This window comes from Stigmatopora nigra, chromosome 11, assembly GCF_051989575.1.
Source record: "Stigmatopora nigra isolate UIUO_SnigA chromosome 11, RoL_Snig_1.1, whole genome shotgun sequence".
NCBI classification, from domain to species: Eukaryota; Metazoa; Chordata; class Actinopteri; order Syngnathiformes; family Syngnathidae; genus Stigmatopora; species Stigmatopora nigra.
In genome coordinates this window covers 14,375,564-14,403,333 of record NC_135518.1, presented here as the reverse complement: position 1 = coordinate 14,403,333, position 27,770 = coordinate 14,375,564, and the positions used below count along the sequence as shown (strand labels likewise).

The 27,770-nt window shown below is 45.7% G+C and overlaps 6 protein-coding genes and 1 non-coding gene across 10 annotated transcripts; 5 read left to right on the top strand and 2 right to left on the bottom strand.

The window, feature by feature from the left end:
* Window positions 1-32: 32 nt before the first annotated feature.
* txndc9 (thioredoxin domain containing 9) lies at window positions 33-1,917 on the top strand. Of its 2 annotated transcripts, none has more exons than XM_077728434.1 (5): window positions 33-125; window positions 689-883; window positions 982-1,100; window positions 1,244-1,498; window positions 1,560-1,917. In XM_077728434.1, the coding sequence occupies exons 2-5, from the start codon at window positions 710-712 to the stop codon at window positions 1,675-1,677; spliced, it is 666 nt and encodes a 221-aa protein (XP_077584560.1). In that variant the 5' UTR covers window positions 33-125; window positions 689-709; the 3' UTR covers window positions 1,678-1,917. The 2 variants fall into 2 exon arrangements, with proteins under 2 accessions (XP_077584560.1, XP_077584561.1); XM_077728435.1 differs by lacking the exon at window positions 33-125 and adding an exon at window positions 492-604.
* Window positions 1,918-2,056: 139 nt separating this feature from the next.
* mrpl30 (mitochondrial ribosomal protein L30) lies at window positions 2,057-3,291 on the bottom strand. The gene is made up of 5 exons (XM_077728436.1): window positions 2,997-3,291; window positions 2,759-2,830; window positions 2,543-2,689; window positions 2,397-2,470; window positions 2,057-2,289 (listed from the first exon to the last, which is right to left on the bottom strand). Exons 1-5 carry the CDS (start codon window positions 3,030-3,032, stop codon window positions 2,157-2,159), a joined length of 462 nt encoding a protein of 153 aa, XP_077584562.1. The 5' UTR covers window positions 3,033-3,291; the 3' UTR covers window positions 2,057-2,156.
* On the top strand, window positions 3,263-5,511 carry mitd1 (MIT, microtubule interacting and transport, domain containing 1). Its single transcript, XM_077728437.1, has 7 exons — window positions 3,263-3,879; window positions 3,957-4,058; window positions 4,171-4,307; window positions 4,417-4,500; window positions 4,665-4,777; window positions 4,920-4,980; window positions 5,068-5,511. The coding sequence occupies exons 1-7, from the start codon at window positions 3,735-3,737 to the stop codon at window positions 5,161-5,163; spliced, it is 738 nt and encodes a 245-aa protein (XP_077584563.1). The 5' UTR covers window positions 3,263-3,734; the 3' UTR covers window positions 5,164-5,511.
* A 1,221-nt stretch (window positions 5,512-6,732) lies between these two features.
* On the top strand, window positions 6,733-10,944 carry cracdla (cracd like a). 3 transcript variants are annotated; one of them, XM_077728838.1, is made up of 11 exons: window positions 6,739-6,865; window positions 7,028-7,156; window positions 7,319-7,420; window positions 7,535-7,652; window positions 7,734-7,878; window positions 7,996-8,308; window positions 8,567-8,812; window positions 8,971-9,736; window positions 9,803-10,224; window positions 10,360-10,462; window positions 10,538-10,944. In XM_077728838.1, the coding sequence occupies exons 4-11, from the start codon at window positions 7,604-7,606 to the stop codon at window positions 10,723-10,725; spliced, it is 2,232 nt and encodes a 743-aa protein (XP_077584964.1). In that variant the 5' UTR covers window positions 6,739-6,865; window positions 7,028-7,156; window positions 7,319-7,420; window positions 7,535-7,603; the 3' UTR covers window positions 10,726-10,944. The 3 variants fall into 3 exon arrangements, with proteins under 3 accessions (XP_077584963.1, XP_077584964.1, XP_077584962.1); XM_077728836.1 differs by having other exon boundaries at window positions 6,760-6,865; window positions 7,024-7,156; XM_077728837.1 differs by lacking the exon at window positions 7,028-7,156 and having other exon boundaries at window positions 6,733-6,865.
* A 185-nt stretch (window positions 10,945-11,129) lies between these two features.
* creg2 (cellular repressor of E1A-stimulated genes 2) lies at window positions 11,130-12,742 on the top strand. The gene is made up of 4 exons (XM_077728546.1): window positions 11,130-11,617; window positions 11,956-12,125; window positions 12,202-12,315; window positions 12,409-12,742. The coding sequence occupies exons 1-4, from the start codon at window positions 11,192-11,194 to the stop codon at window positions 12,548-12,550; spliced, it is 852 nt and encodes a 283-aa protein (XP_077584672.1). The 5' UTR covers window positions 11,130-11,191; the 3' UTR covers window positions 12,551-12,742.
* Window positions 11,722-11,795, bottom strand: trnan-guu (transfer RNA asparagine (anticodon GUU)). Its single transcript has one exon. It is a non-coding gene; the product is annotated as a tRNA-Asn (tRNA).
* Window positions 12,743-13,201: 459 nt separating the features above from the next.
* Window positions 13,202-27,717, top strand: mgat4a (alpha-1,3-mannosyl-glycoprotein 4-beta-N-acetylglucosaminyltransferase A). The gene is made up of 15 exons (XM_077728535.1): window positions 13,202-13,997; window positions 18,766-18,933; window positions 19,450-19,590; window positions 21,121-21,254; window positions 21,338-21,384; window positions 21,639-21,752; window positions 22,285-22,360; window positions 22,984-23,098; window positions 23,312-23,442; window positions 23,776-23,883; window positions 23,945-24,019; window positions 24,228-24,346; window positions 24,773-24,851; window positions 24,978-25,038; window positions 25,334-27,717. Exons 1-15 carry the CDS (start codon window positions 13,904-13,906, stop codon window positions 25,456-25,458), a joined length of 1,587 nt encoding a protein of 528 aa, XP_077584661.1. The 5' UTR covers window positions 13,202-13,903; the 3' UTR covers window positions 25,459-27,717.
* The last annotated feature ends 53 nt before the right edge of the window (window positions 27,718-27,770 follow it).

Here is a 27,770-nt window from a genome sequence, read left to right as displayed (position 1 = left end):
TGCAAATATACTGACCATTTTTTTGACTGACAAGTGACGTCACGCTTCTGGCGACGTCGCAACGTCATGACGCCATATCCGTCACAGTCCCGCGGCTCAGCGGCTCATTAAAGCATCGCTATCAGGTCAGTAATTACATGGGTTTTCTAATAAAAGTTCTTTTTCCGAAGTTTAACCAAAATACTGGTCTTTTACACCGAGACATTCTATAACGCCAGGTTCCATGTTTGATTTTGCCTCGCCTCATACCTACGCATTGCGAATGTAATGCTAATTATCTTTAGCATGTGAGCTAATATTCCCAAATTCCAACATAAGCAGTGATAATAATGCCGACATGAACTCGAACATCTTATTGTATATTTCCGGTGATATAAAAAGTATGATATCGTTTCAGTTGGAAACGAAATGTGACCAAAACATTAGCGAATGTTAGCATGGCGTTGAGGCGTGTCCGTTGTCAACGACAATGACGTTTACGTCAATGTCTTCTCCAGTTACAATAGACTGGGGTCATGTATTCATCACAATTATATGTTTTGGTACGTGCTTGTCTTAAGCCCTTTCCCTAAAAAAAACTGAGAAATGGACTTTTTCAACAAGGGTGCGTTACTACAGAATAACGCATTATTCTGTCCTTGCCTGGTAACTACTCTAATGACTATTATTGTACTGACCAATTCATCAGGTCGAGACGAATCGCGCTAGCATGGCCAACAACATGATTGACAACCTCCAGAAGGTTCTGCTGGAATCTGCTAAAGTGGTGGAGGAACAGGTGGATGCAGAGTTGGCCAAACTCAACGAAGTGGATGATGACGACTTTGAGAAAATGAGGGAACGACGACTACAAGCGCTCAAAAAAGCCCAGAAACAGAAGCAGGTATGTTTTTCTATCAGAGATCATTACATTGGACCATTTGTCAATGTTATCCTCCCCCCAATTTTGTGGTTGAGAACGTTTGACTTGCTTGGTCGCAGGAGTGGTTGTCCAAAGGACACGGAGAATACCGAGAAATTCCCAGTGAGAAAGACTTCTTCGGCGAGGTCAAGGACAGCAAAAAAGTGGTCTGCCATTTCTACAAAAACACCACCTTCAGGTGATGTCATTGTGTGTTTAAAAAAAGATTCTTTTTATTACATGGGTTTTCTAATAAAAGTTCTTTTTCCGAAGTTTAACCAAAATAGTGGTCATTTACACCGAAACATCCTCTAACACTTTGTTATTTTTAATGTGGTGCAGATGCAAGATCATGGACAAACACCTGGCCATCTTGGCAAAGAAGCACGTGGAGACCAAATTCCTGAAACTCAACGTGGAGCAGGCGCCCTTCCTGTCCGAGCGGCTGCGCATCAAATTCATCCCCACCTTGGCGCTGCTCCTGGACGGCAAATCCACGGACTACGTGGTGGGTTTCCGCGACTTGGGAAACACGGACGACTTTGCCACGGAAATGCTGGAGTGGCGACTGGGCTGCGCCGACGTCATCAACTACAGGTATTTTATCTACGTCCCGCTTTTCTTGAGATGGCGTTATATACTTTTCTTTATTTTCTAGCGGTAACCTGATGGAGCCACCCACTTCCGGGCAGAAGTCTCATTCCCGCTTCACCAAAATCGAGAAAAAGACCATCAGAGGGCGAGGCTACGACACGGATTCCGACGAAGACGATTGAAGGATGGCGCCCAGCGTCTCCGTTTTTTCCTCTTTGGGCTACCTCCTTCTACCTTCGTATCTTTTTGACGATAAAGTGTAGGGCTGGGCCATTGTGGCTTAAAATGAAGAATGGCCCAGCCTTGCTCAACATCTCTGTGCCATGCATCTTGAATTTGAATTCATTGAATTATTTGTGGATTTCAGACCTTGAAATGTCAGCATATTTCATTTTGAAATTAAAAATATTTACACCAATTGACACACTTGAAGTATAGATGACCAAATATAGTGCACCAAATTAACGAGTAGTTTCTTTCCGTAGCAGGATAAATGTCAATTGCTGATTCGTCTCTGAGAGGAAATAACCATATGGAATCAATAGTACACCAAACTGCATCTTTCTCCATTGTTTTTCATTTATTGAATCTTTCCTGGAGCAGTAAAACAACAGCCATACAAGAAATTAAACAAAACACTGACACCATACAGTGAATTAGATTATGACTCTACGGCCTTGGGCTGCAGAGGCGTGAGCAGGCGTCGAATAATCAGCTCTCCTCTGCTGTTGATGAAGCTTTCGGCCATGTCCCGCTCGGCCGGGAGTCCGTAGGGGGTCTTCAGCGGCTCCACCCTTAACACATGCAAAAGTTGGGCACTCTCAGTGAATTCCATCGAACGGAACCCACCTCTCATTTTACCCAAAATGACTGTGTTTTCAAACGTGACGGCAGCTCATACCTGACCAGATGTTTGATGAACTTGAGTCTGGTGTTGACCGAGGGGGTGTTCTTGTGGATCACGGGCACGTGAGCCTACAATGGACGCCACACTTCAAACGACTAGAAATGAAAATGGACTTTGGAGTTTTGTGAGCAAGCACACACCTTCTGGAGGCCCAGGTGCTTGACCATATCCTTCTCCCAGTACGGCCGTCGCAAGGCACTTTTGACACGTGTCACAATGTGTAGTTTGTGAGGCTGCTCGGGATCACCGCCATATTTTTCGTGATCCTTTGACCGCTCTGCATAATGCTGCCGGGCGAGACAAAAACACATGTTTGTCAACAAAACGGGGCAGATGGATTGTTCAATCAAGTTTACCTCTGGTGGAACTCTTGATCTGGTGAACTTGCCCCGCCCAAACCAAAGACGACACGAGAGTATGGCCAGGCCCTGCGAAACAGTATGAAGTTCATAAACTAATGACAATGCTAAAACACTACGTTTTTTTGTGTCATTGTCGGCTTTAAGCATTTTTAAGGGGAAAGGAATCGAATATTTAAACCGCAAGGAGCATCATTTATTTTTCCAAAGAAAACCATTGAAATGAAATTCTTACCTTAAGCGAAGATGATTTTAGACCAAACGCAGACATTTTAGCTGCTCGTCACATCCATCAATTATTTGTTGACTTGAGTGACACGGGACAAGGTTAATGTGCCAAAACCGGATAAATGCACGCGCGTTCAATTCTGAAATTATTTCAACATAATTATAACACCAGACTGTTTTTTAAATAAATTAAACCTGGGTAAAGAGGAAAATAGGAGGATTAGGAGTACTAAAAGACAAAACGAGAAAGTGTGGCGACCTCCATTGAATGTTATAACAGGAAACGGAAATACATCGAGCACGACACAGCGTCTTTTTCTAAAATTGTTTTAAAATGTGATTTAGTGAGAAAAAAACAAAATAACGAATTTTTAAATATATTATCTTGTGTTTTGAGGTACTTTATCTCTGACAAAAAATGCAGAAATGACACTCTTCCTGGGAACATATTATTTGTCGATATGCTCATCACGAATCGAAACCCAAAAGCCGGAACCAAAGCAGCCGTCAAATTGTTCCTCGTCAGACGTCTACTAGCGCCGTACCATCACTGTTTGTTTGTTTTTAAATCACAGTTAATTTCTTTTAACCTTTTCCACCTGCGTAGCTTTCATTCCAAGCCACCTGCCATTTTGATTTTTACCACTTTGGAGGTTAAAACAAACTATTTGTTGTATTTTCCTGACCAAAATCACAACCAAAGTCACCACTTTATGGATCATTTGTGACGCCACACTGGGGAAACATGACTCAAAATCATCTGGCAGGTATGGAGTCTTCTGCTATTTCCGTACTCAAGCGGGCGGTGGAGTTGGACCAAAGTGGCCGCTTTTTGGAGTCTCTGGTCTGCTACCAAGAGGGCATCCAACTGCTCATAGATGTTTTAAAAGGTTCGCCTCACGCCACTCCACCGAATGCAAAACACGTAGACTACTTGTATTTCTTATGTTATCCTTCCTGCCTGCAGCTTTGAACGATGAATCGAAGAGAGGACACTACAGGGAAAAAATCAAGGGTTATATGGACAGAGCAGAGCAAATTAAAGTTCATGTCAACAAAGCAAAAGAAGGTGAGTTATTATTATCTTTAATGAATGGGAACCTTATGAGTCTCCCCCGATACCACTCAACGGTTATCTGACATAATAGTGAATGAGGAAATTAATCTCGAATAATTCTCAGATGGCAAGTACCACGAACAGATGAAGATCGCGGAGGACGCCACGGGTTACAGCTACCAGGTTCTCTTCAAGCCTTACATCAGTGACCTTCTTCAAGAGGTCTGGGTGGAAGACCCCTACATACGACACACCCACCAGGTCAGGAAAATGTCTCCAATTCACTGTTTCTGCTTTGCTTGACTGGAAGTATCTGTGCATATGTTTCCCCTCCTCTTTTAACACTTTATAAAAAAAATGTGCACTGCAGCTGTATAATTTCCTGAGGTTCTGCGAGATGCTCCTCAAAGCGTCCTGCAAGGTGAAGACTATTCATCTCCTCACGTCATCGGAAGTAAGTTGTTTTTACATTTTTTTTTATCCACAATATGCCAAATGCTATGAATCTTTTGTATTTTGCTACTAAACTACAAATTATGGTATTGAAACTACAAGGAAAAAATATCAAGCAATGTTTTTTTCCCCCCAACAATTTAAAAAAATGATGTTTTTTTGCAGTCAGACGGCGGGCAACAGGAGAACGCGTTGGCCGAGATGAAACGGAGTCTGCTCGCTCACGGCGTCACTCTGGACGTTCGATACTCGTCCACCATCCACGACCGGGAGATCAGGTACGAAAGCGCATCCGAAGCAATGGCAGCACGACAATTATACCCTATTCATTATGAAGATGGTACAAATAATAGATTAATTCCACACCAAACCAGGTTTTTGGAAAAAGCCTTTTTATGACAAAGGTTAAAATGATTACAGATTTGATAACGGCTGGATCATCAAGATAGGAAGAGGGCTGGATTACTTTAAGAAACCTAAAGTGAGCCTTTCTACTCGATAAGCTATTGTCAATATATGCGACTATTTGCAATGTATCCACATTTCTGTTCTTTTCCAAACCACTCAGGGCCGCTTCTCCATGGGATACTGCGACTACGACCTACGCCAGTGCCACGAGACCACCGTAGATATTTTCCACACGGAGCACACCAAAACGCTATGACACACAAACACACACATTTTATTGCTTCTCATTGATTGTCTTAAATTCAAGTGTACATGTGTACCAAGCTGGGTTTTAAAGGTTTTTAGAGTGCCTTTTATAAATGTTGTATTGCACTTTATCTTGCCGCTCACTTTCCCACGGTAGAGTCGTCCTTGCCCGACCCAGGGGTCGTGGGTTCGATTCCCCGCCTAGTCCAAGTATCCTCGGGCAAGATAGCCATTGCTAAGTAAAGGAGGAGCTCCTTTTCAAAAGGATTTAAGTGCCTTTAAGGTGGAAAAGTGCTCTCTGTTTCACTTCATTTACAATGATCATTATAATAATAATAAAAAGAACACGTTGTATATGCATCCATCTGTCACGGGAGGTTATTGTCTAGCTCGCGTTTGTCGTCGTCCCTAATGTCGCTGGGAACCAAGTGTCAGCTGCGTCAATCCAAACCACGGCGTTATGATGGGATTATCTTTCGGCCTTAATCTCGATATGTCATCCGCGTGCGTGCCAGGGAATTAGAATCTTGCTTGGGTGGCGGGCCGGGCTCGATACCCGGTTAACGTAAAGAGTGGCATATAGAGCGGGCGGAACGCCAGGCGACGGTTGGTCGCTTGGGTGGGCGAACGCAGCGAGCCAAAGGACCGGCGGCGGGCCTCGGCGGGGTCATGGGCGTGCGCCTCGACAGCTGGCTTTGGATCAGCTCTGGCGGGATCAACAACGGCAACTATGCCCATTAAAGAAAAGAAAAAAAAATGCACGTAAATGTGCTTCCCTCCCATTCATAATCCAGTGGCCTACTTCAATGGAGGCGACTTGGAATGATTGCAATGAATGTGGCAAATTCTGAAGTGAAATTGAAAGATTGGGTGAACTTTTGACCAAATTTTCATCTGCTTAGATGGACTTGATGTGATTATCGGCACACAATACAACGTATGTGTACGTGGTGTCCATATTTGTGCTTTTTAATCAGGAGAATGTTTTTTTTTAGGATTAAGTGGCACATGTGGTCCTCTTTTGAAATCCCATTCATTCCTAAAAATGACAATATTTCTCATATATTGTAAACATAGTGGAGATATATTTCAGGTTATATTTAAAGAATGCAAATAGCATTCCAACGGTAAGTGTGTTATTGACATATTTATTCAGACACAATCGAATAATATGACATTGCTATACCATAATAATATTGTACTAATACTGATTTATGACTGAATGAGTTGAGCAGTGGCATTTGCAATGAAGCCTCCATTGAGTGGCAACATTGTTTCCTGTCCTCCTTCCAACGACAGCTTTCCTTTTTTTTCTCTCTCTCCCTCCCCCGTCCCTCCCATCCCTCCCCCTTGGGCTGCCCTCCCTCCCTTCTCTCATTTCTGGGCCCAAAATCAGGTTAGTGTTTTATAAGGAGCTTAGCGCAGAGGGCCGCCACCGCCGCCACTGCCACCGTGTGCTACTACTAATGGAATCCGGTGTCTCTCGCCCACCCTCCCTCCCTCCCTCCCTCCCTCTCTCCCTTCCTCTTTGTGCTTGTCCCACCAGGGAATAATGACCTTCTCCCTAAACATCCTCCCTCCCGCCCTTCCCACTTTTTCCTCCCTCCTCCCACCTTCCTGCAGATGTGAAGGAGCAGCCCGCAGGTTGAAACGTCGCCGACGGCGGGAGCGCCGTCCGAGGGCGTCCCGTGACCACTTGGCAAAGCCTCCAGGTACTTCTCTTTCCTTTTTTTTTTGTTGAACGCCACTTTGGCCTTGGAGGTCATCTTCGTTTGCCTTTTTCTAAAATGTGCGTGTTTGTCCGGGGAACGGCGCCTCCGTCTGGACTTTGCTTTCCCCGATGGGACACACCTGGTCTCCGTGGCGATAGCCAGGCGTTTGACAGTGGAGCCTTTGAGCAAAGTGGGATTCCGTCCCCTTTTCAAATGATGCCGCCATTATTTAAAGTGAAAGCCGTTTTCCACCTTTGATGCCTTGCTAAACTTGAAGAAAGCAGCGTTTCTGTGAGTAAAAGTCCAAGTGTGTATCCAATTTCAGCATTATGTGACTTCATGTGAATTCCCTCGCTGAAATGAAAGCATTATTGTGCAAACGTGTATCTAGCGGTCTTAAATGAAACAAGTAAAAGGGCTATTATGATTTTGAAAGTGTTCTTATCTTTGCAGGGGCTGAAATCTCATCGGTTTGACATTCCGCCACTCGAGGCCCTCCACGGTTGTCTCCGGCGTCCAATCGTCTCACGGTGGCCCCGCCCTCTGATCGCACAGGTGCGTCCCATATCTTGATAAAAGCAATAAACCTTTGAACTGGTTGCGGCCCCGTCTTCTTAAGAAAATGCCAAAATGTTTAGCACGTGCGCAAACATTTGTTTTCTGTGACAGAGCGCCGAGGCTAGCCAGGTTGGCCGTCCCGTCCCGAGTCTCTTCTGCCCCGGACCGGACCACACAGAGATGGAAGCCTTCTCCGTGGATCCCCAAGAAGGCCCCGAGGATCCTTCAGGTGGGCTCGGCCAATCAAATGTGGCGGAACGTTTCTTTGGAATTGTTTTTGACCGTCATCATTTTGTTGTCTGTCTTTTAGGACGCCGCAAATCCCGAATGGGGTCGCTGAGGACTCGCCTGCTGGCCAAAAGCAAGCCACCCGCCGGTGACTTTGGCGCCAAGTTCAGCAAGTCGGTGGGCGACATCCACGCGGGACGCGCGCCGAGATCTGGCCAACATTTGCCGTCAGTGACTTTATTGCTTTTGGAATTTGGAACCTGATTGGATTGTAAAAAGCTCCATTGCAAGGGGAAAAAAAGTTGACACTGGCTTTTTTTTGAATGAATGAATGTTCCCTTCAGGTGCCCGCCAGGAAGGTTGGGATCTCGAGCGCTCTCCCACGACAGCATCTTCTGGGCCCAACTGGTGCAGACGCAAGAGGACGGAGCGCCCGGGTCCCCTTCGTCTTCCCCGTCGTCTTCGGAGAACATCAGTGGCAAAATCAAGGCTTTGCAGGTGAAGCTGGAGCGGCAGAAGATGCACCTGGGCCTGCCTCCTCTCCTTCCATCCGTCGGGCGATTGGACAATGACGTGGAGGTGGAAGAGGAGGGTCTTTGGGCGCCTCCCAGGAGCCCGAATGCTGCTTCTTCTCCAAGCCACGGGGTACTCAACCAGGTGGGACAACACAATAATCCATCTTGAAAGGCTTTTTTTTCCCAATTCCAAGTTCTAATAGGCAAACACACAAAACCATAAATCTTTTTGAAACAAATCCAGCTAACCCAAAATAGCAATGCTAACAGTGATGAGCTAACATTCTGTGTTGCTTTGTGAGTCAACAATGCAACTTTTCACAACATGTTCCTATTTTTCCGTCCACTAGGAGTATAAAGCACCCCACTGACGATATTTTCTTTCTTTTCTAATTGTTAGGCACGATCCCCGGCCAGCCCACGTCCATTCTCCCCCATTTTCAAAGCTCCGGCTTCCAAAGCGGTGGCCTTTGGCAACGCCACGTTTAGCGCTTCCATCCCCTCCGTCCCCGCCAGCGACGACCCCCCGCTGGACTTTGGCTCCCCGGCCCGCTTCACCCCTTCCCTGGACACGTCGGCGGCCCGGCACCGCCTGGCCGTCAAGCCCAGGAAGCAGAGGGCCAGCACCAAGAGGAGGGCGGCTCCGGTGAGTAGACGCTGTTTAGGTTGTTTTTTTTTTTTTAATAAATGGATTAAAATCCCTGAATATTCCGTTTTTTATCAATCTAAAACAATGTTCATTTTAGCATTTTTGTAAAGCTATTGTGTATTCTTACCTACCTGCCGTTTTGTCCATCCTTGCAGCCGGAGGTTATCACGGAGGACTCGAACCACGATCCCGAGCCTCCGGTCCAAGCACTCGTCACGCAGAAACAAGAGGGATTTGATAAAATTTCCCCGCCTCAAGCCATCCCGCCAAGGGCCCCCCTAAACCACGCCTTGGCCAGTCGACTTTCTCCCGTGTCCTCCGAGGAGCTTCAGGCCAAGCTTCAGAAACGCGCCGTGGTCACGTCTCCGTTCTCCGAAAATACTTTGGCGGGGTCTGACCTCCGAGCCAGCCCCCTCCATTCATTCCACCTGGCATCGCCCGAGTCCTCGCCCCTCCGTTCGCGGGATTTCTCCCCGGCGGATAGCCCCAGAGGCGTAAAGAGACCCGGCTCCGGATCCTTCCATTGGACCGCCGCCGCGTCCCGCCGAGACGTAGAAGAGCGTCCCCGTTCGGGCAGTTTTGCCGAAGCGACCAAACCGGCCAGGTCCGGACGCGGCCAGACGGCGGGACCCAGGGACGATCCGCATCCCGTGGAAAGAGGTTTTGCCTCGGGGAAAGCGGGACCGGAGCGGAAAAGCTCGGCTCTTCCGTGGGAGAGGAAGGACGCCGACAAAAATGTCCAATGGCCTAAAAGCGTGGAGCTGCTTCCGGACGGCGGGCGGGACACCAAAGCCCAAGTCGGGGAAGACCGAGGGAGGACCGTGCTCGCTTTTAAAGCCAACACCGTTCCCTATTGGTCGGCGCAGGAGGAATCTTGCGGGCGTCCGTCCAGGATGCGCTTCAAAGACCAGCAAGAAAAAGGTGATTGTTTTTGGCCTAAACTTTGGATTTAAAAGCCATGCATTCAAACGTTTTTTCCCTCCACAGATCCAGCCCCCCAATCCCAAGCCAGCCCCCCGTCTCTGTGTAAAGTCAAAGAAGTCCAAAGCACTTTGTTAAATCCACCCGGCGAGCCCGAGCCGCCCCCCGAGGTGTCCTGGGTCAGTCTGGCCGTGGAGAAGACCAGAAGCATCCAGCAGCTTTTCACTAGGAGATTTCCCAAAGACCGTCCCGGTCCCGCTTCGCCAACGCCGATGACAGCGTGTCATGAGGACCGGGGGGTGACGGAGCAAAGGCAACCCGGCGGAAGCGCCACTCCCCCAACGACGACGACCGGGTCGCCTTTCCGCTCGGTTGACGCGGCCACTCGGGATTTGCAGACCCGCTCGCCGCTTCGGAGCCAGACGGGTCTCCAACCGGCCACGTGGCGGCTCAAGACCGCCCCCACCTCGGTGGACCCCCAGGCCAAGGTGACGGCCAATGAGAAGGAGAGCCTCTCACCCCCGGCCGAGCGGAGTTTAAAGGCCGGCTCGGGGGGCCAAAAGGCGGCTCTGTTGGAGAAACAGGCCCAACGGTGGCCTCCGCTTGGGGCAAAGGTCATTCAGACGGAGTCGAGGAAAGCACAGTCGGAAAGCGAGACGCCGAGCCAAGCCGTCGTAGAAAAGAGGGACATCAGACCCCAAGAAAGAGACGCCTGGAAGCCCGCAGGTTCGGCGCCGTTGACCTCCCGACGGCGTGGCGACGGCAATTGTCACCACCGTGTGGCGTTTTTTTCTTTTCCAGAGTCCTCCAGCCCCATCCGCATCCGGGACGGGCCTCTCCAGGAGAAATGGACGCGGCAAAAACTGGGGTCCTCGCCGTCGCCTTCCTCGTCCCCCATCATGAGGTCAGCGCCCGACAGTGGCCAACCTTCCTGGATGGAGCTGGCTAAAAGGAAGTCCATGGCGTGGAGCGATAAGACCATGGACTGACTGGGAAAAATTCCACTGTATCTGTCATCATTTGTGACCCTCCCACTTTTGGACTCCTACTAAAGTACTAAAGTATTTTCAATATAATTTTATCTGCTCTGATTAATAATCAATCAATCAAATTCCAATCATGTCAGCTTTGGTCATTCTAATTCTGAACATGTCCCATCCCAATCTATGTTTTTAGGAAGGACTGTAAATTAAAAATCTTTAGAGATCTTTTATTTTCTATGTATAGTGTTAGTCAGTGAAAAAGCTTCGTTTTTGGGGTATCAAAAGTGATAAGAACACAGTTACAATACGTATGGTTAACACAATTTGACTTGGCCTCAATATACATTGGAGTACAGTAGTAGTATTCTGATTTTCCGATGCAGTACTGTAATGTGCCCGCAGAGGGCAGCCCACCAAGAAGAAACTCGAATGTACGCAGAGAAACAAGTTGACAACACCGTCGATAGAACTCATGAAGAACACTACTAATGCCCTCGCGCTTACACTCTTGGCCCATCTTTTGGCCTCGTGTGCCGGCTACACCCTGCGGAGCTCAGTCTCCTGGGCGGTCTCCTCCAAAGACGCGGTGGAGGACGCCGACCTGTCGGAGGAGGTCGCCCCGGCCTTGCTGGCGGACGGAGGCGGGCTGTGGAAGCAGGCGTTCCCGGCAGGGGCGGAGGAGACTGCCGGGGAGCAAATGAAGCCCGAGGCCGAGTCCCGGGCGGCGCAGGGCTCCACTCGTCTCTTTTCCTATCGGACGGAGAAGTCGAATGTGGTGGGGGGCGTCAGTCCTGGTCCTCCTGATCCTCCTCCGCACCAGAAAATAGCACGGACGGCCAGATACGTCGCTCATAGCAGCGACTGGGGTTCCCTGGCCACCATTTCTAGCCAGGATAAGGTAGCACTCGTATGGGCTAAAATTCGAAGCCCACCATTAAAGCAAAGTATTTGTTAAGAATGGATATAATGTTGCGATTGAAATGAGTCTGCGCAAAAGTCGTACGTCCCTGGGTGGGCTCGAACCACCAACCTTTCGGTTAACAGCCGAACGCGCTAACCGATTGCGCCACAGAGACGATGTGAAATGATGAGTGTCAGTTGTCATTAAGAAGGTTGACAATACCGACATTCAGTGAGAAATGTCGTTTATCTTACAAGAGTCCTTTTGACATTGATTTTATTTTATCTATGTTATTCCTTTTGACACCACTTCATTTTAACTGTGTGTTTTTATAGATCAAAGGTCTTCCTTTTGGGAACATTTTCTCTATCAGCGATGGACCCATGGACAACAGCACAGGGGTCATCTACTTTTACGTGACCCCCATGGATAACACGGTGTCCGACCTGAAGTTGAACCCCTACGCTTCCATCACTTTCTCAGAGGCCGAGGGGGATTTCTGCAGGTAGGCGTGCGTGATCCAATTTTTAAAGCCACAAGGTTTTTCATGGGGTCTCCTTAGTTTGTACTTCTTTTCACAGGCAAATGATGTATGATCCAGAAGATCCCAGGTGTGCGCGACTCACACTGACTGGCAAAATGGTGGAGGTGGACACAGAAGAGCAGGCCTTTGCAAAAGAGGCCATGTTTTCCAGGTAAGCAGTAAAACATGCTCACCAAGTCATATGAACATGGAGAAAATATTTGTATAACATCTTTTGAAATGATGCCGTGTTTCTGTTTTCCAGACATCCCGTGATGGCACAGTGGCCTGCGGGGCACAAGTGGTTTTTCATGAAACTGGAGCTGATCCAAGTGTGGCTACAGGACTGGACCGGAGGAGCTTCACTCATTCCATTGGATGAATACTTTAAGGCTACTCCTTTCTGAAATACCTCCTGCGGCTTTCTTCTGCATAACATCAGCCTAGGAAAGATAAACAAGTCACCTTTCTCTCTTCACGCAAGAGACATAAAGTCAATTCTGTTAAGTATTCCTTCCACTCAAGCCAAGATGGTTGCCATGGTAAAGAAGGCCAGAATGTAATGTATTGCTACAACTGAATAAAAAGTTGATTTCAAATTTTGAAGCATACATTAACCACACTACATTATCACTAGAATGCTAGGGTTTTGGAAAAATACATGTTATTAAAATGTTAAAAATGGGATGTTCTTTTTGCTTCCTCGGTAGTCAGGACTTGTTTAAATCGTAAAACGAGATGTGTATACTAAGATAGTGCGTCTTTGTCAGGGTGCGCGGCACCAAATATTCGCTGGGGGGCATGGTGGAATAAAACATACAGTCGCTGTCACTTGTTGGAAAACAAAGGTGGCGCTTGTTCATGTTGGTAGTATTTCCGGGAAGGACTTGTGTACAAACGGAAAACCAAAAGGATGATGGAGGTGGCTAATTAAACTTGGGTGGGTCCAAACATAGATGAGTGGGGGCGTTATGCCTTATTTTGAAAGTAAATCCCGAATTCTACTAAACAGAAATAGACTACTCATTATTTTAAGAATCAGGGCTAAACCGGATGTGAGCCTGTACATGAACGGAAAGTGACAGACAACGTCCAAGAGTTACAAGGTTGTTAGTGTCCAGTGTGCGTGCACGTGATTCCACATATTTGGGGCGTCTACGACAGGAAAATCTGGGCCAGCTCGGGCGCCCCATTTTGCTTGTAAATGAGCTCAACTGCACTTGGCGTTTCACCTTAGCTCGGCAGCTAACCGAGCCCGACCGAAGAGAGCCGAGCGCCGCCGAACACGAAGACATTCGCGCGGAAACCGAAAAGATTGAAGGAGCGGGAAGACATAATCGCTTTGGACGACAGTTCCCCTTTTTTCGGGTTGGTCCATTTTCATCTGTTGCTGGTGGCGGCGCAATTACAGGCGAAACCGAGGAGTCGTCTGCGGGCTATGACGGAAAGCCCAAGCGCCACCGAAAACGAAATGCTTCTTTTTCTTCCTGCTTGTAATTCTCGCTGACGGGGCCGCCCGTTCCCCGACAACACCCCCCTCTCGGAAAATGGACTGCACCGGCAGCTAAAGCAAGCGTCCCACCCACCCCTCTCCGTTCGAACACACCATGTAAGCGAGCACCTTCCTGGACGCGGAAGACAGCGCTCGGAAGTACCCGTGCGCACGTTTCTGCTTCGCCGGGCCACGTCAAAGTAGGACTGCCGGGGGGCTCGAGGCACTCAGGACGGCGACGACACATGCGAGGCTTCGCTGAAATGAGATGAGGCTCAGAAATGGAACTGTGGCCACTGCGTTGATTTTCTTCACGTCTTTCCTCAGCTTGTCCTGGTACACCGCCTGGCAGAATGGCAAAGGTAGGCTCCTGCGTTCGCTAAGAGAAAACAACGGTCTAATTTGGTAACCAAATGAGCACATTTACATACTTGACACTTACCCAACGAGTCACCGTTCGCTAAATGTGTCTTAAAATTAACTGGGGATTCATAGTTAGCCGTATTTATGAACGAGAAAAGAAAAACCGGAACCAAACTTCTCATTTCTATACATTTCAGAAGTTCGATAAGATCAAACACATTCATTTCTATAAAAAAAAGACCTATTGTTCATGTTCTAACATTTATTTTATCATATTTTCTCTCATGCGACTACATTTCAGCATTTGACGTTGTATTATATGTACCTGTACCCCTTTTTATTTCCAGGATACTTTTGTACAGTTAATGGTCATTGTTATCAGTTTTCTCGTGACCCACCATTTTGTTACTTTTGTATGAGTGTCATTGTATTTGGACGAATGTCATTACAGGAATGGCTTACTAACATATGAAATGAAATGTATTATATTTTGTTTTAGCAAATGCTTTCTTTATTGAAGAAGTTAAAGTTCATCCCAGGTTGTGTTGGCGACCGGTCTGGACAAATCAAGAGTTGGCCCTGTGATACTGAGACCGGTCGCCAGTGTTACGAGACTCGCATTAATGGACCAAATTCCTTTTATCGCCGCTCTTTGTGACAAATTTAGAGGATTTGGGTAGTCCATTCAAACATCTTTGAAGGGACTTGCTGCAATCGCAAGCCTTTCCGAATGCAAATGAGGCTCCGTCCGTGTGTGTGGACAACCACGCCGCTATTTTGCAACAAATCTTATTTGCCTGCATTCGTTAGGCTGTCATTTATCCGTCACTTCTGTTAGCTCAAGATGTGGCACGCTATGTACTGACAGCATCCAATTATTGTTTGAAATATTATTCACATTCAATTATCAGGGAAAAATTCCAACCATTGTTTTGTAACTACAAGTTAGTGAGCGCAGCGCCAAAATGGCTCATTAGCATGTTGAAATCCAACCCTGATTGTCTTTATGCCCTCAATTTGAACAGAGCTATCGCCAAAAGATTTGCGGAAAAAGGCCATTCTAATGACCTTCAAAAGAAAAAGCAAAAAGATGAGACTATTCACGAGGTTATTTTTAGAGACGCACTCGTTTTTGGGTGACGTTTATCGGCAAAATGTCTTTGGGAGCCATGTGCAATTGTTGAAGAGCTAATCTTGTCTTTTTGATTTCTCACCTCTGGCGTCTTTTGTCACGTGATTGGCTGCCAACGGAGCCTGACGTCAGTCAGCTGCACAAACACACTCCAACGTGACTCTCCCGAGTGTGTTGGTCTTTCTGTCTTGTTGGGTCACATGATGGCGCCTCGGCAAACCCGATGCTTCTTTACAATGATGGCTGTTTAACAATAAATCCAACGATCACTTAAGGATGTTGAATTTCAAATGCTGTTGACATAAAGATGAGTCCAAAACTCATGATGATGCGTAGGGCCAGATTTGGCCCCCGGGCCGCCACTTTGACACACGTGCCCTAAGCGGGCCACTCCCGGCCCACGGGTCTCCCATTTGGCACCCCCGCATTAGAGTGTTTCCTCTGGGGTCCCGGCGTTCCGCGCACAATGGGCCAAAAATAGCACAGGCCACTACGGCTAATGGCTGCTCCAGATTTCCAGATAGGACGACGATTGCCGTGCACCTGTGGGCCGCACAACGTAAAGATGATGCAAAGGTGGTGTCCCGGACCAGTCCTCCAGTGGTCTGCGAGGATGGATGGTGGCGTGATAAAAGCGCTAGAGCGGATGGAAAAGGCCTGCGGTGGGTGGCCTGCGAAATGTGAAAGGCGGCAGAGTGAGTGCAGTGCTGCTGACGAGGCAACGAGATGGACGTGTTGCTTCTTTTGTTGCACGTGTCCTGCCTCTGTTTCTCACGCAGGCAAGAAAGCAAGCATGGAAACGGGGGAAACAGGCATCCACCTACTGTTCCCCTTCCACCGTCGGAAGCTGGGCTGGCAGGCAGGCTAGCTATTTTGTACTCTTAAGTCATTACAGTAACAGTAACATCCTGTGTCGCGCGCTTCCGTTCCCCCAGTCGCTTTTAGAAAAGAATTCCTCCCCCAGGGAATTCCACCCCAATTGGAGAGGAAGATAGGCTGAGCCAGGACTTGGCGTCATCACAAGCCATTGATTTTTGTTTGTTTGTTGCTTTTGCTTTGCCGTGTGGATTTACTAGGGATGTCCCCCATGATTTTTTTGCTGGTGAGTCAATGATAGCTAATGACTTCACACCTAATACTGTTTAATGTGTAAAAGGGGCTCATAGCACATGCTAGCTCCGCTCAGTGTTGTTATTGTATGTCCTTTTGGGAAAATACACCAAATTCCTACATTGCCAAATTATAAGGACAGCTAAGATATCTTTGACTGTTGTTATAAAAAAATGAAATGAACAACATATGCGGTAAAATGTACAAAAAAGCAACTGCTTCACCTTGTCTACAATCAGATGAAGATAACATTTGCACTTACTCAATCATTTTTTATATGTAGACAAGCCACTTGGAGAAAAAGTCACGTTCCCACGACAACCTTGTTTTACCTGCATTTCTTTCTCTCCTCTGACTAATATTTTTCAGCAACAAGTTTGCGTTCTGTTCCAGAGAAACATTTTCCCGGCCGTGCTTGCCATCTTGGCCGACTCATTACATTTCCTCCGTGACCAGGAAGGCAACAAAAAAAAAAGAAATATTCCGGAAATGGAGTCATATCCTTTTTTTCGTGCGCTGCCAATGACGCTGACGGCGAGCCCAGGGATCTTTAAAAGTGGGCGGGGGTCAGGAGGAAAACAATGAACACTACAGCCAGCAAAAGGAAAGGAAAGGAAGCGTAGAGGGACTAGTCTGGATGGTGCTTTTTTGTCTTTGTTTTGTATTGATTTGGCTCTCTTGACCTTAGCATGAGAAAGTTTGCAAACACATTCAAGTCGGCTGAAGAAAATGCTTGTTGTTGTTGTTGTCTATAGTTGGCTTTCTTTAGCATTTTATTCCATTTTGAAATTAGCACAACGTCATTTGATTCTGGCTTAACGAAGGGTCGTGAGATGAATAATTGTGGTTATTTTTGTGGGTGATGTGTGTGAGCTGCAAAAAGCTAGCAGGTGCGCCACTGTAGGCTTGTTTCTCATGCATAATGCAGAAGCAGATTTTGCAAACGTTGCTTTGGTTCGTGTCAGAGCTGGACACAATCTGTGGCCACCATCATCTCCCCCATTATAATTAGAAAGCGCTCTGTATTCGGATGCTAAAATGGAATTAGGGGCGATGGAGAGCAGGGCTGTCAACTCGGTTTCATGTGGGGCGTGCCATTTTTAGATATACCGTATTTTCACGACTATAAGGTGCACTTAAAAGTCGTACATTTTCTCCAAAATAGACAGGGCGCCTTATAATCCATTGCTTATTATCCTTACTTATGTGGAAAAAATATTAAAAAGTGTCATTCATTGAGGGTGCGCCTTATGATGCGCTGCAAAGAAAAAAATTGATTAAAAAATCGCAATGATTAATTTAAAAAAGGGGGAAAATCAGGACATATAATGCCCATCATCTATCATCATTTGAATTTGATCCTAAAATAGAAACTCAATATTTACTTACTCGGGCCGCACATGATGATTCTGTGGGCCATATTTGGCCCCCGGGCCAACACTTGGACACCAGTCATGTTCCAGCTTCCAAAAACAATTACCAATCTTTCATATTTTTCTCCACTACTCTTTTTACCGAACACATGTTGTATCAAAACTATGAAAAGACAAAGTTTTTTGTTGTCTTTTACAGAGACGATAAAGACGTAGCTTTTGTACCACCGTCCGTGTCCGCCACGGCGTTGGCAGGTGCGGGTGGCTTCGACCTCCCCCGAACCGTGGTGGCACCCGAAGCGCCGCTGTGCACATGAAAGTCTACTTTTAGGGTTTTGAAGTGTGAAGCCCTTTCCATCCAAATGACAGCATCTGTGCTTTAAAGCACAGGCGACACACGGAGAGAAAAAGACAATAGCACGAGCACACAGGCCACCAGATAAAGGGAAAGCCGTCCTTGGGTGGTGTTTTATTGATGAGCGCTCTGGCAATAGAGCAGCGGCGTTAGATCACAGAGCCCCAAAAATAACCCGTCAACCTCTCAATCTCACTACAGCTCTTTGAATGTGCTCTTTCGCTACAGAATTTGAGGATTTTCAGGACAAAATGGAGAGAATGGCCTCTGCTGTGGGAGGATGTCATCGCTGGCTTGCAGCTATGAGTCATATGATTTCAGATTATGAATACAGACACTCAAGACCAGCTGGAAAAAAAAACAACAACTGTATCTTGTCCCTAATTTAAGCGTGAAAGAAATTGATTTTTGGAGTAATATAAGCCTTCACGCCAATGAATGTTATTGAACATCTTTGCTAGCTTCATCAACAGCCATTTTTTTTGTTTACTGAATGTTTCAACCGTAATAGAAAAGCAGTTTTTCCCATAAAGATGGCCGTCATGAATTGAATCCATTTGTACAATGGTACTACAAGAAAAAGTTTTAAAGTGTGTTGCTATGTGACCCAAGAAAGCACGCACAGGGACCGCCATTGTTTGGGTTCGGCTTTCACCGTAGGAATGACCGCTCGGTCATAAACTTGGACGGCCCCCCGTAAAAGCATATAGACGAATACACGTGACCAGGTCGATTGTCTTTTAAATGTGTTTCTCTCTCTCTCTCTCACTGACGACTTTCCGCTTGGTCTTTTACAGAGAAACTGGTAGCCTACCAGCGGGAGTTCCACGCCTTGAAAGAGCGTCTCCGCGTGGCCGAGCACCGGACGCTGCAGCGCTCGTCCGAGCTCAACGGCATCCTGGAGCAGTTTCGCCGCGCCATTGCCGAAACCAACAGCAGCAAAGACAACCTCGCCACCTTCTCAGGTAATGGATTGACCACATAGGTTTCATTTTCTTATGCCTGCCATTTCTATTTGCACAGTTACCAAAACACATTTTTACTTTGGTACCAATTGGTAGACCACAGGTGTCAAAGGGGCGGCCCGGGGGCCAAATCTGGCCCGCCGCATCATTTTGTACGGACCGAGAAAGTCAATCATGAGTGACAACTTTTTGTTTTAGGATCAAATTAAAATGTATTTTACATTTCCTTATTTTTCCCCTTTAAAATCCATAATTGCAATTTTTTAAATCATTTTTCCCTGTTTTTAGTTCAAAAATCTTTTTTTTTTAAATCTAAAAATATATTTAAAAAAAATCTAAAATAAACAATGTTTTAGATTTATAAAAAAAAATGAATATTTAGAGCTTTGAATCCAGTTTTTATTATCCATTTACAAAAAAAATATCTAAATATTCTATCTAAAATGGTCGGGCCCACGTGAAATGAGTGTGAAACCCTTATAAGTGATGATGACACAATGAAACCGACTTTTTCAGATGAGACGCAGAAACTTTTGAAGCAGCTGGCCAATCGGAAGCCGTTGCACGTGCCAAACATCTATCACCACATGCCTCACCTGCTCAACAACGAGGGCAGCCTGCAACCCGCCGTACAAGTCGGCGTGGGACGCACCGGAGGTGACAATCCCATTCCACGGCGTCTCCGCCTTTTTTTACGAGAGTCTTGCGTCTACACGCCTGCAATTTGTGACGGGTTCTTTGTAAATATCTTCGAGGCTTGTCATGATAGCGAGTCGTCCCCAAAGAATGTGTACGCAGGAGTCACTTTTTAGTCCACGTGGATTACAAGTCTTTGCTAAGAAGCCCCATGTGACTTTTACACTCTTTAACCTCTGCCTCCTTTAATTTGGAATGCTTTAAAACACGTTAAAAGCATTTTTATTGGCCATGTTTCAGAATTTGGGACCAATCACATCATTTTCAGTGGAATCCAGTAGAAATGTTTGGGATTTTAAAATGGACTGCTCTTTTTTTAAGGTTGTAAACGGATGTCACTCGACAAGCTAATGCTAAAATATAAACACAAATCGCATGGCTAATTGGCCCACTCATATTCTTTGTACTGGGTTTTAGTTGTTGATTGACACACTGAAAAAGCCATTTTTGTAAGTGTCATGTCGCAACACATGTCAAACGGGCTGAACTTTGCACTGCTTTTATGGTCCATGACCGATGATATTCTAACCTGTTGGCCTGGAAATACTACACGTGTGTGCTCGCTATTTTGTCAAGATTGCTTTTGGATTCTGATTTTTAGCAAATATAAGAATATAGGAATACATATAGCCATCCCAAAAATGCAAAGTTGTTTAGTATCGAGCGTAATCCTCTGGAAGCAGACCAGTAAAAGTTTAAGAACCTGATGGGGCTGATGGGGCCTCGCAATTGGATGCATTAACATACGTTCTCCACTAGCATGCTGTCACTTTTTTCTATTTTTTTTTTCTATTTGCTGCCTCCCTCGCTTTCCTTTCATCTTTGACCTAGATTTTTAATTTTTTGATTTCAATGCTGGTGGGCGTCACCATACATGGCGGCGGTCGGCGTGAGGGACACAATGCGAAAGTGGGACAGATTCTCCACGCCGCTCTCTTTAATCTCATCCTGCTTCTGCTTTTTGTTGTTGTTGTTTTGAATTGGATAACTTTATTCATCTCGTATTTGGTTAATTTCGTTGTCACAGTAGCTATATAGCTAGATAGAGATATAGATGCAGATATATTTTGAGTCTCCTAGTATGCTCCTTCTTTTTTTTTCCCCAAAAGTGTTCCGAAATAACCCGTTTCTCGTGAATTTATTCATAGGTTACGGGAAGATCAATGTGATGTGCGGAACATTGTTGCCCTGGGCCAAAAAGCCTGTCATTCATAGCAGAATCTCATGAATTGTTTGAGTCCCGCAACTCGCAAATCCCGCCTCCATTCCATTCGAAACGTCCCTCAGCGCTCGTAAACACAACCATTTGATTTTTATTTTTTTTCCCCCTCCCAGACGTCGTTTCTGGGAGCTTCTTTTTTGCATCCAGCTTGTTCCCTCCCCTCTTCCCATCTGTCCCTCCGCCCCGGCCGCCAATTCCATCCAATCTAATCAAGTCCACGTCGAAACGTTGGTGTGGCTTTGATTAAAACTCCTGTTCTCTCCTCCCAGTTACCATGGTGATGGGCATCCCCACCGTCAAGCGCAAAGTCAAGTCGTATCTGGCCGAGACGCTGCATTCGCTCATCGACAAGCTGTCTCCGGAAGAGAAGCTCGACTGCGTGATCATCGTCTTCGTCGGGGAGGTGAGGCCTCGCCCCCCACCACCCGCTCGCCGTCCCGTGACCATGGCGCCGCGCTCTAAAGTGGCGCCCTCTTCCTCCCGCAGACGGACCTGGAGTACGTTCAGAGTGTGGTTTCCGGCCTTCAGAACGAGTAAGAGCGCCTTCCGATTGGCTGTCGCCGTTCGTGACCGGACGTTTGGTCGCCGGTCAAATGGACTCGGACAAACAGTACTTCGATATTAAACTCTCTCATTAATATAATTTTGAGAGCTGGTTTCAACAGTAAACTCTCTGTCACCATTTGACTGGCGACCAAAAGACCGGGAACCAAACGTCCGGTCACCAAACGTCCGAGCACCTCGCCATATCCCGGGGTCACTCACGTCTCGTCTTGTCTTCCCTCAGGTTCTCCGTGGAGCTCAATTCGGGTTTGCTGGAGGTTATTTCCCCTCCCGGCACCTTTTATCCAGACCTGGACAACCTCAAGGAGACGTTTGGCGACCGTAAAGACCGAGTCAGGTACGTGAGCCACCCGATGCTCTCCCGGACCGCTTTATTTTGAGAGCCATTAAAGGACCGGCAGCGAACTGAAAGGATGAGCCGGCCGGCCGGCTTTTAGTCGGCTGATTAGTATTCCAAAAGCATTTGTCAAAGTCACATCAAGGTCAGCAGAAGCAGCCACATGGCGCTCCCCCCACTCTCGCTAGCTTTTGTCGTCAGCCTTTACGTTCATTCCCGAGAAACGGGCGTACGCCGTGGGATCGTCATCGACCCGGGCGGACCGCAGACGCGTCTTGTTTGTGTTGGCTCGAGTGATTGTTTACGTCGGCACGCCGGGTAATACAAGCCGTGCGTGCGTCTTGTAGAGCACCGTGAATGTGCTTATGGAAGAACGTTGGAAAACATTGGCGTTTCAAGAAGAAAAAAGAAATCAAATGCCACCAGATGAAGTTATTTCAAAAGCATAAAAAAATTGTAACCTGGAATATATTCATAAGTAGAGGTATGAGTGTCATTGGTAAACAACATTGATTATTTTTGTATGGTTTAGATGGCGGACCAAGCAGAACCTGGACTATTCCTTCCTGATGATGTATGCCGTCAACAAAGGAGTTTATTATGTTCAGGTAAAGATGTTTTTTTCCTCCATCTCTGTCTTCCACTGAATTGAAAGCCGAAAATGTGGCTTTCTGCATTTTTTGTCGGCGGGTTTCCGCTCATAAAACCACGGCTTGCTCGCTGACTTGGTGACAGCTTAATCCTCCTCTTTGACTTTTGCTGCAATCATCTTTTTTTTTTGCCCTGCATTTTTTTTTCTTCCCCCCAAATGTGTCACTAATAGACCGGAAATGCTGAGGTGGCTCATATTATGAACTCTTTCAATGTCAGCCACTAGTAAATGTGTAACCTGGAATCTAAACCATAAATATGGATACCCCTCAAATGTGCCAATTCCGCCAAGGGAAATGTATTATTGCACCAATATTTTCCGGCCATAAACAAGATTGGAGAATCAAAATATTGGAGAAGGCATGCTTGTTGTTAATCTAATGCATGAACTGTCATTTCCATTCTCTGCTCTCAGCTGAAGGGAAGAGGTATTTCCACTCGACCTGCTTTTGTGTTCACTCCTTCTTGCGTCTTTTCATGGCTTTCCCTTTTTTGTGACCGTTGTAATCCCTCTCTCCACTCCACCAAAAAAAAAAAAACTATGCTTGATTCAATCTTGTACATCTTCTTCTGTCCTCAGTTGGAGGACGACATTGTGGCCAAGCCCAACTACTTTGCCACCATGAAGAACTTTGCCCTCCAGCTATCGTCCGAGGACTGGATGGTCCTGGAGTTTTCTCAGCTGGGCTTCATCGGTATGATTTGTCGGCAAAATACACAACATTTTCCTCCGAGCCATAGATTCATCCCACTCAAAATTTGGTCGCCCGGACATTTGGTCGCCTGGACGTTTGGTCGCCCGGACGTTTGTTCGCCGGACCAAATGTCCAGTCACACAAAATGTTGTTTGTTCATAATCTTGTGTGTCAGTGACATCATTTATTTATTTTTTTTGTCTTCTCCTTCAGGAAAGATGTTCAAGGCGACAGACCTGAATCTTATTGTGGAGTTCATCTTCATGTTCTACAAGGAGAAGCCCATCGATTGGCTACTGGACCACATTCTCTGGGTTAAAGTGTGCAATCCTGAAAAAGACGCGGTAAGGAAGTCATGTTTTCAATGGAACTGGCGTCTTTAAATCCGATTTCATTTGAGCGGGAAATAACAGAATTACGTACAACGAATCTGCTGTCCTGGTCAAAAAAAAAAAACTTTTAAATTCAATTTTGTTGGCATCCTCCTAGAATGATTCTAAAAGGGTGCCACGCCCCTTTTGATGACATTAGTGAGGAAATGGACAAGCCTTTTTTTAACCCAATCTATGACGACAATAAGCCGTTCTATTCTAGTAGTATACGCTTTGCAGTGCTGTGATGAATCATGATAATGATGCCCCTATTTTTTTATTTTATTTTGTTTCCTTTTTCCCTAGAAACACTGCGAGCGGCAAAAGTCCAGCCTCCGCGTTCGATTCCGCCCTTCGTTGTTTCAACACGTGGGGCTCCATTCGTCACTGGCCGGAAAGATCCAGAAACTGACTGTAAGCGAGACCTTTTAGCGCGCCATAAATTTCAACGTTTGACCTTTGGGCTTCCTCACAGGACAAAGATTTCCTGAAGCCGCTTCTCCACAAGATACACGTCAATCCACCGGCTGAAATTTCCACATCCATGAAGGTATTTGTCTCCATTGACGCTCTTTCACCCTCCAATGCTCATTCCTCTAAAAACCTTGATTGACTTAACATGCCAACATTGAAGAAAAATCTCTTTACTTGACATACTCAATTCCCAAAGCCAAACTAGTACAGCTAATATACATTTATCACATGCAGAAAAAAGCAGACCTTTTAAATACTAACTAGTTCAATGCTATGGTGGCTAGGTGTATCAGGGCCACACGCTGGAGAAGACCTACCTCGGGGAGGATTTCTTCTGGGCCATCGCGCCAAAGGCCGGAGACTACATCCTCTTCAAATTTGACCGGCCCATCAGCATCGAGAGGTGAGTAATGTCCGGGATAACTTTTTTTCCTCCGGCTGCCCCAGCTAGCCACATTCGGAGTCGGTTTTGGCGCATCTCTCCGTGCCTCTCCGAGGGGACGCCACGGGGCTAATTAGACTTAGCGAGAGGACTCGAAAATAGTCCTCTTCAGGTCAGGCAGGCAGCAGAAGGGAATTGGCACGTGACGAGGCAGTGGCTCAGACATTAAATGACTCTCCATCAAGACTCCGTCTGCCCAATTTTTTCTGTGTTTTTAGTTCAAAAATCACTTGGTAAAATCAAAAAATATATTTTAGAAAAAGCTCAAATTAACATTGTTTTAGATCTATAAAAAAAACGGAATATTCAAGGATTTTAATCCAGTTCCGCAAACCAATCCTTGATATAAAGTTTACCAAAGGCACGTCCTGTTTTTTTTGTGGGCAGGTTCCTGTTTCGCAGCGGTAACCAGGAACACCTTGGGGACAAGATGCAAAATACTACCGTGGAAATTCTGCCCGTCTCCGTAAGGAAACACTTGATGACGAAGCTGCGCTCTATTGATTTAAAACCCAAACACTGGCTTTTTTTCTCACATCGTTGACACTCTGGTAAGACGCCATCCGTCTTAATTGAACCTTGCCTTGCTCAGGAAATCGTACCGCAGACCAAAGAGAAGTTCAAGCGGACCGAGGACCGTTTTTACAGGATCGGTGAGTGGATAAACGTGATTTTCTTTTTCTCCCCACTGATTAGCAAAAGGTGAAAGGCGTGGTGGCGACAATGTGCCCGAGCGACCTCCTCTTTTGTTTGTCATAATTAACACTTAAGGCATCTAGCACAACCACAATCCTGAACTGGATAAGGCTTTTTAAAGGGACACCCCCCATAGAAGTCAACATTGATATACCACATTTGAATGTTTTTTTTTTAGGATTTTAAACTGTGCAGTCAATTAAGTCTCAGAAACAATGTGTCCTTTTTAATATGGCGTATTGAAACCCACAGGTCAGTTTGAAAAGGGCGTGGCGGAGGGTGCCGTGGATCCGTGTTTCAATCCCATCCTGGCCTTGCGACTATCCGTCCTGCAAAACTCGCCCGTATGGACCATCCTCAGTGAAGTAAGACAATGACATCACACACTTCTATGCAAGCAAAAAAAAACAAGCCACACCCACTAATCGCATTTCACCACATCCTCTCTTTGTCTCCCGTCAGATCCATATCAAGAGGATAGCAGGATGATTTTTTTTTTGGAGCGGTATAGCAAAATGTGGTAGGCCGCCGCTCACGTTCGAACCTCAGCTCAGGCAGCAAGGAAGTCATTGGGCCGCTACGGGAGGGGGTCGGGTTCAACCTTATTTCATTTCGTTCCACCCCTTTACGTTCTTTCTTACCTCAATGGGCAGAATGTGAATCCTGCCGTTAATACGCAGAAGAAGTCGCCAGTTAGATTCTTCCAGCAACTTTGGAAGTAAACGCCAACATGGGAACCCCCCCTCCCCTGGGGAAGAAAATCATGACGTCACTCAGTGCTGCCAAATCACTCCCGTTCAACTCAATGCTGCCACACGGGGGCGCGCTAGGACATTGCACTCAGACTGAAGCCCCCAGATGGGAATGTAAACAACCCCCCCCCCCCCCGCAAATATCGTGTTTAGAACCAACACCAGCCTAAACATGCAAAATAGTCCTTGTTATTTAAAAAAAATATATGCCCGTATTCGATTATTTTCCAGGCGAAATTCCGCCAAAGAGCGAAAAAGTAATCAAACAAGTGTTTGAACTAATCAGACATTGCCTTGGCGCCTTTGGAATATATTAATGTATATATATATATATGTATATATATATTCTTGAAGGATTACAGAGAGGAGGATCTATGAAGGTGACTTAATTTATTTAAGAATAAATCTTTTTAATATGTAATAAGAGGTGAAATATATTTTTTAATCTATTGCTGGGCGCCATTTTTTTCGTTTATCATTTTTTTTTTCGATTTCATTTCACTTGAAGCCCGTCGACATTTAGGACGTTATCCGCGCAGCTAAAGGAAAAGGACAAGAAAGAAGACGAGAACACACTCGGCCTTGAGAATCGTGCCTTAACGACAGGTTCCCCGAGAGCGACCCGCTTATTTCAATACGTTGTTTTCTTTTTGCCAAAACATCAACGACTGGACATGTTAAGATGATTCTATTATTATCATTGTGAGAATAGCAGACGCTTGCGTCGGTTTCCGTTATGACTGTAGTTGTGCCGCATTCCTGCTTGTTTTGCACTGCTTTTTTTGTTGTGTCGCCGTCGGGAGCGACTGCAATTGATTTTTTTCATTGTGCCAGAGGGGGGAAAAATGACCATATTTGCTACAATCATTGTGAGGAAAAAGTTGCCTTTTTTAAAGGGCCATTTAACGGACAAAAATGAATGCAGTACTGGTAAAAAGTTCTTTTTTTCTCCCAGATATCCAATTTTGTTGAATGTGTGCTTTTCACGACTTTCTTGTTTGATCACAAGAAGAATTGATCATTTTTGTGTGATGTTTTTCATTTGGAATTGTCCCCAATCAAAGTAATAATACAGTTTGATAATTCTAGTCTACAATTGCAAGAAAATTCACTTTCATTCTTTCAAAAGTATGTTTCCAATACTTCCTATCCCCATTCATGCGTCCTAATTTACTTCATAGATTGTATTTGTCCTCTGACATATCTATATTTTTCAATTTTGATGTTATGAGGGGGGAGCGGAATATCCCGACTACTGATCGTTAGGAGTGCACCTTTTTGTCGTGAGGGTTTAACAGAGGACATTGAGTTTATTTACTTGTAAATATGAAGAGCAATGCGCATCTCTTTCCGTTACTCTGGCACTTCACTCGTTTTAGTGAAGGTCACGTGACGTTTTGTTGTAACTTGCTGTCATTTTAAATGCCAAGTGTTTTGTTTTCTTTGTTATTATTATTTTGTTCTTCTAAGGGGTAATGAAGTGCCTTTTGGTGGAATGGACAAAGCTGCAGTTGTGCTCTTTCCATGCATATTTGTTCATACAAGTGTTATTATGGTTAGGCTAAAGCTAGCTTCTTGGTGAGACCCCCGTGTTATTTGAACTTTGGAGCCTAATCAGATGTTTACTCTGAAACAAAGTTTCTTTTCTCGCTTGCTGGATTGTCTTTACTGCGAAAGCCAAAACGACACTGGTTGCAACCCGTGAATGTGGATAGTTAAAGTGGAAAATTCCGTTTCAGGCTGGAAATGTATCCCCCCCTCTCCTTTCATAACAGTACACTCATTGGTTTGTGTGCCTTCATTGTGTAATGTCTGTTGCCTGCCTCTACTGATTTTTGTTCTTTTTTTCATGGGCACGTTTGAAATAAATGAGAAAAACAATTACTTGGCTTCATTCTAACTCACTTTTTATTTTATTTTTAACTAAAAAGACAAAC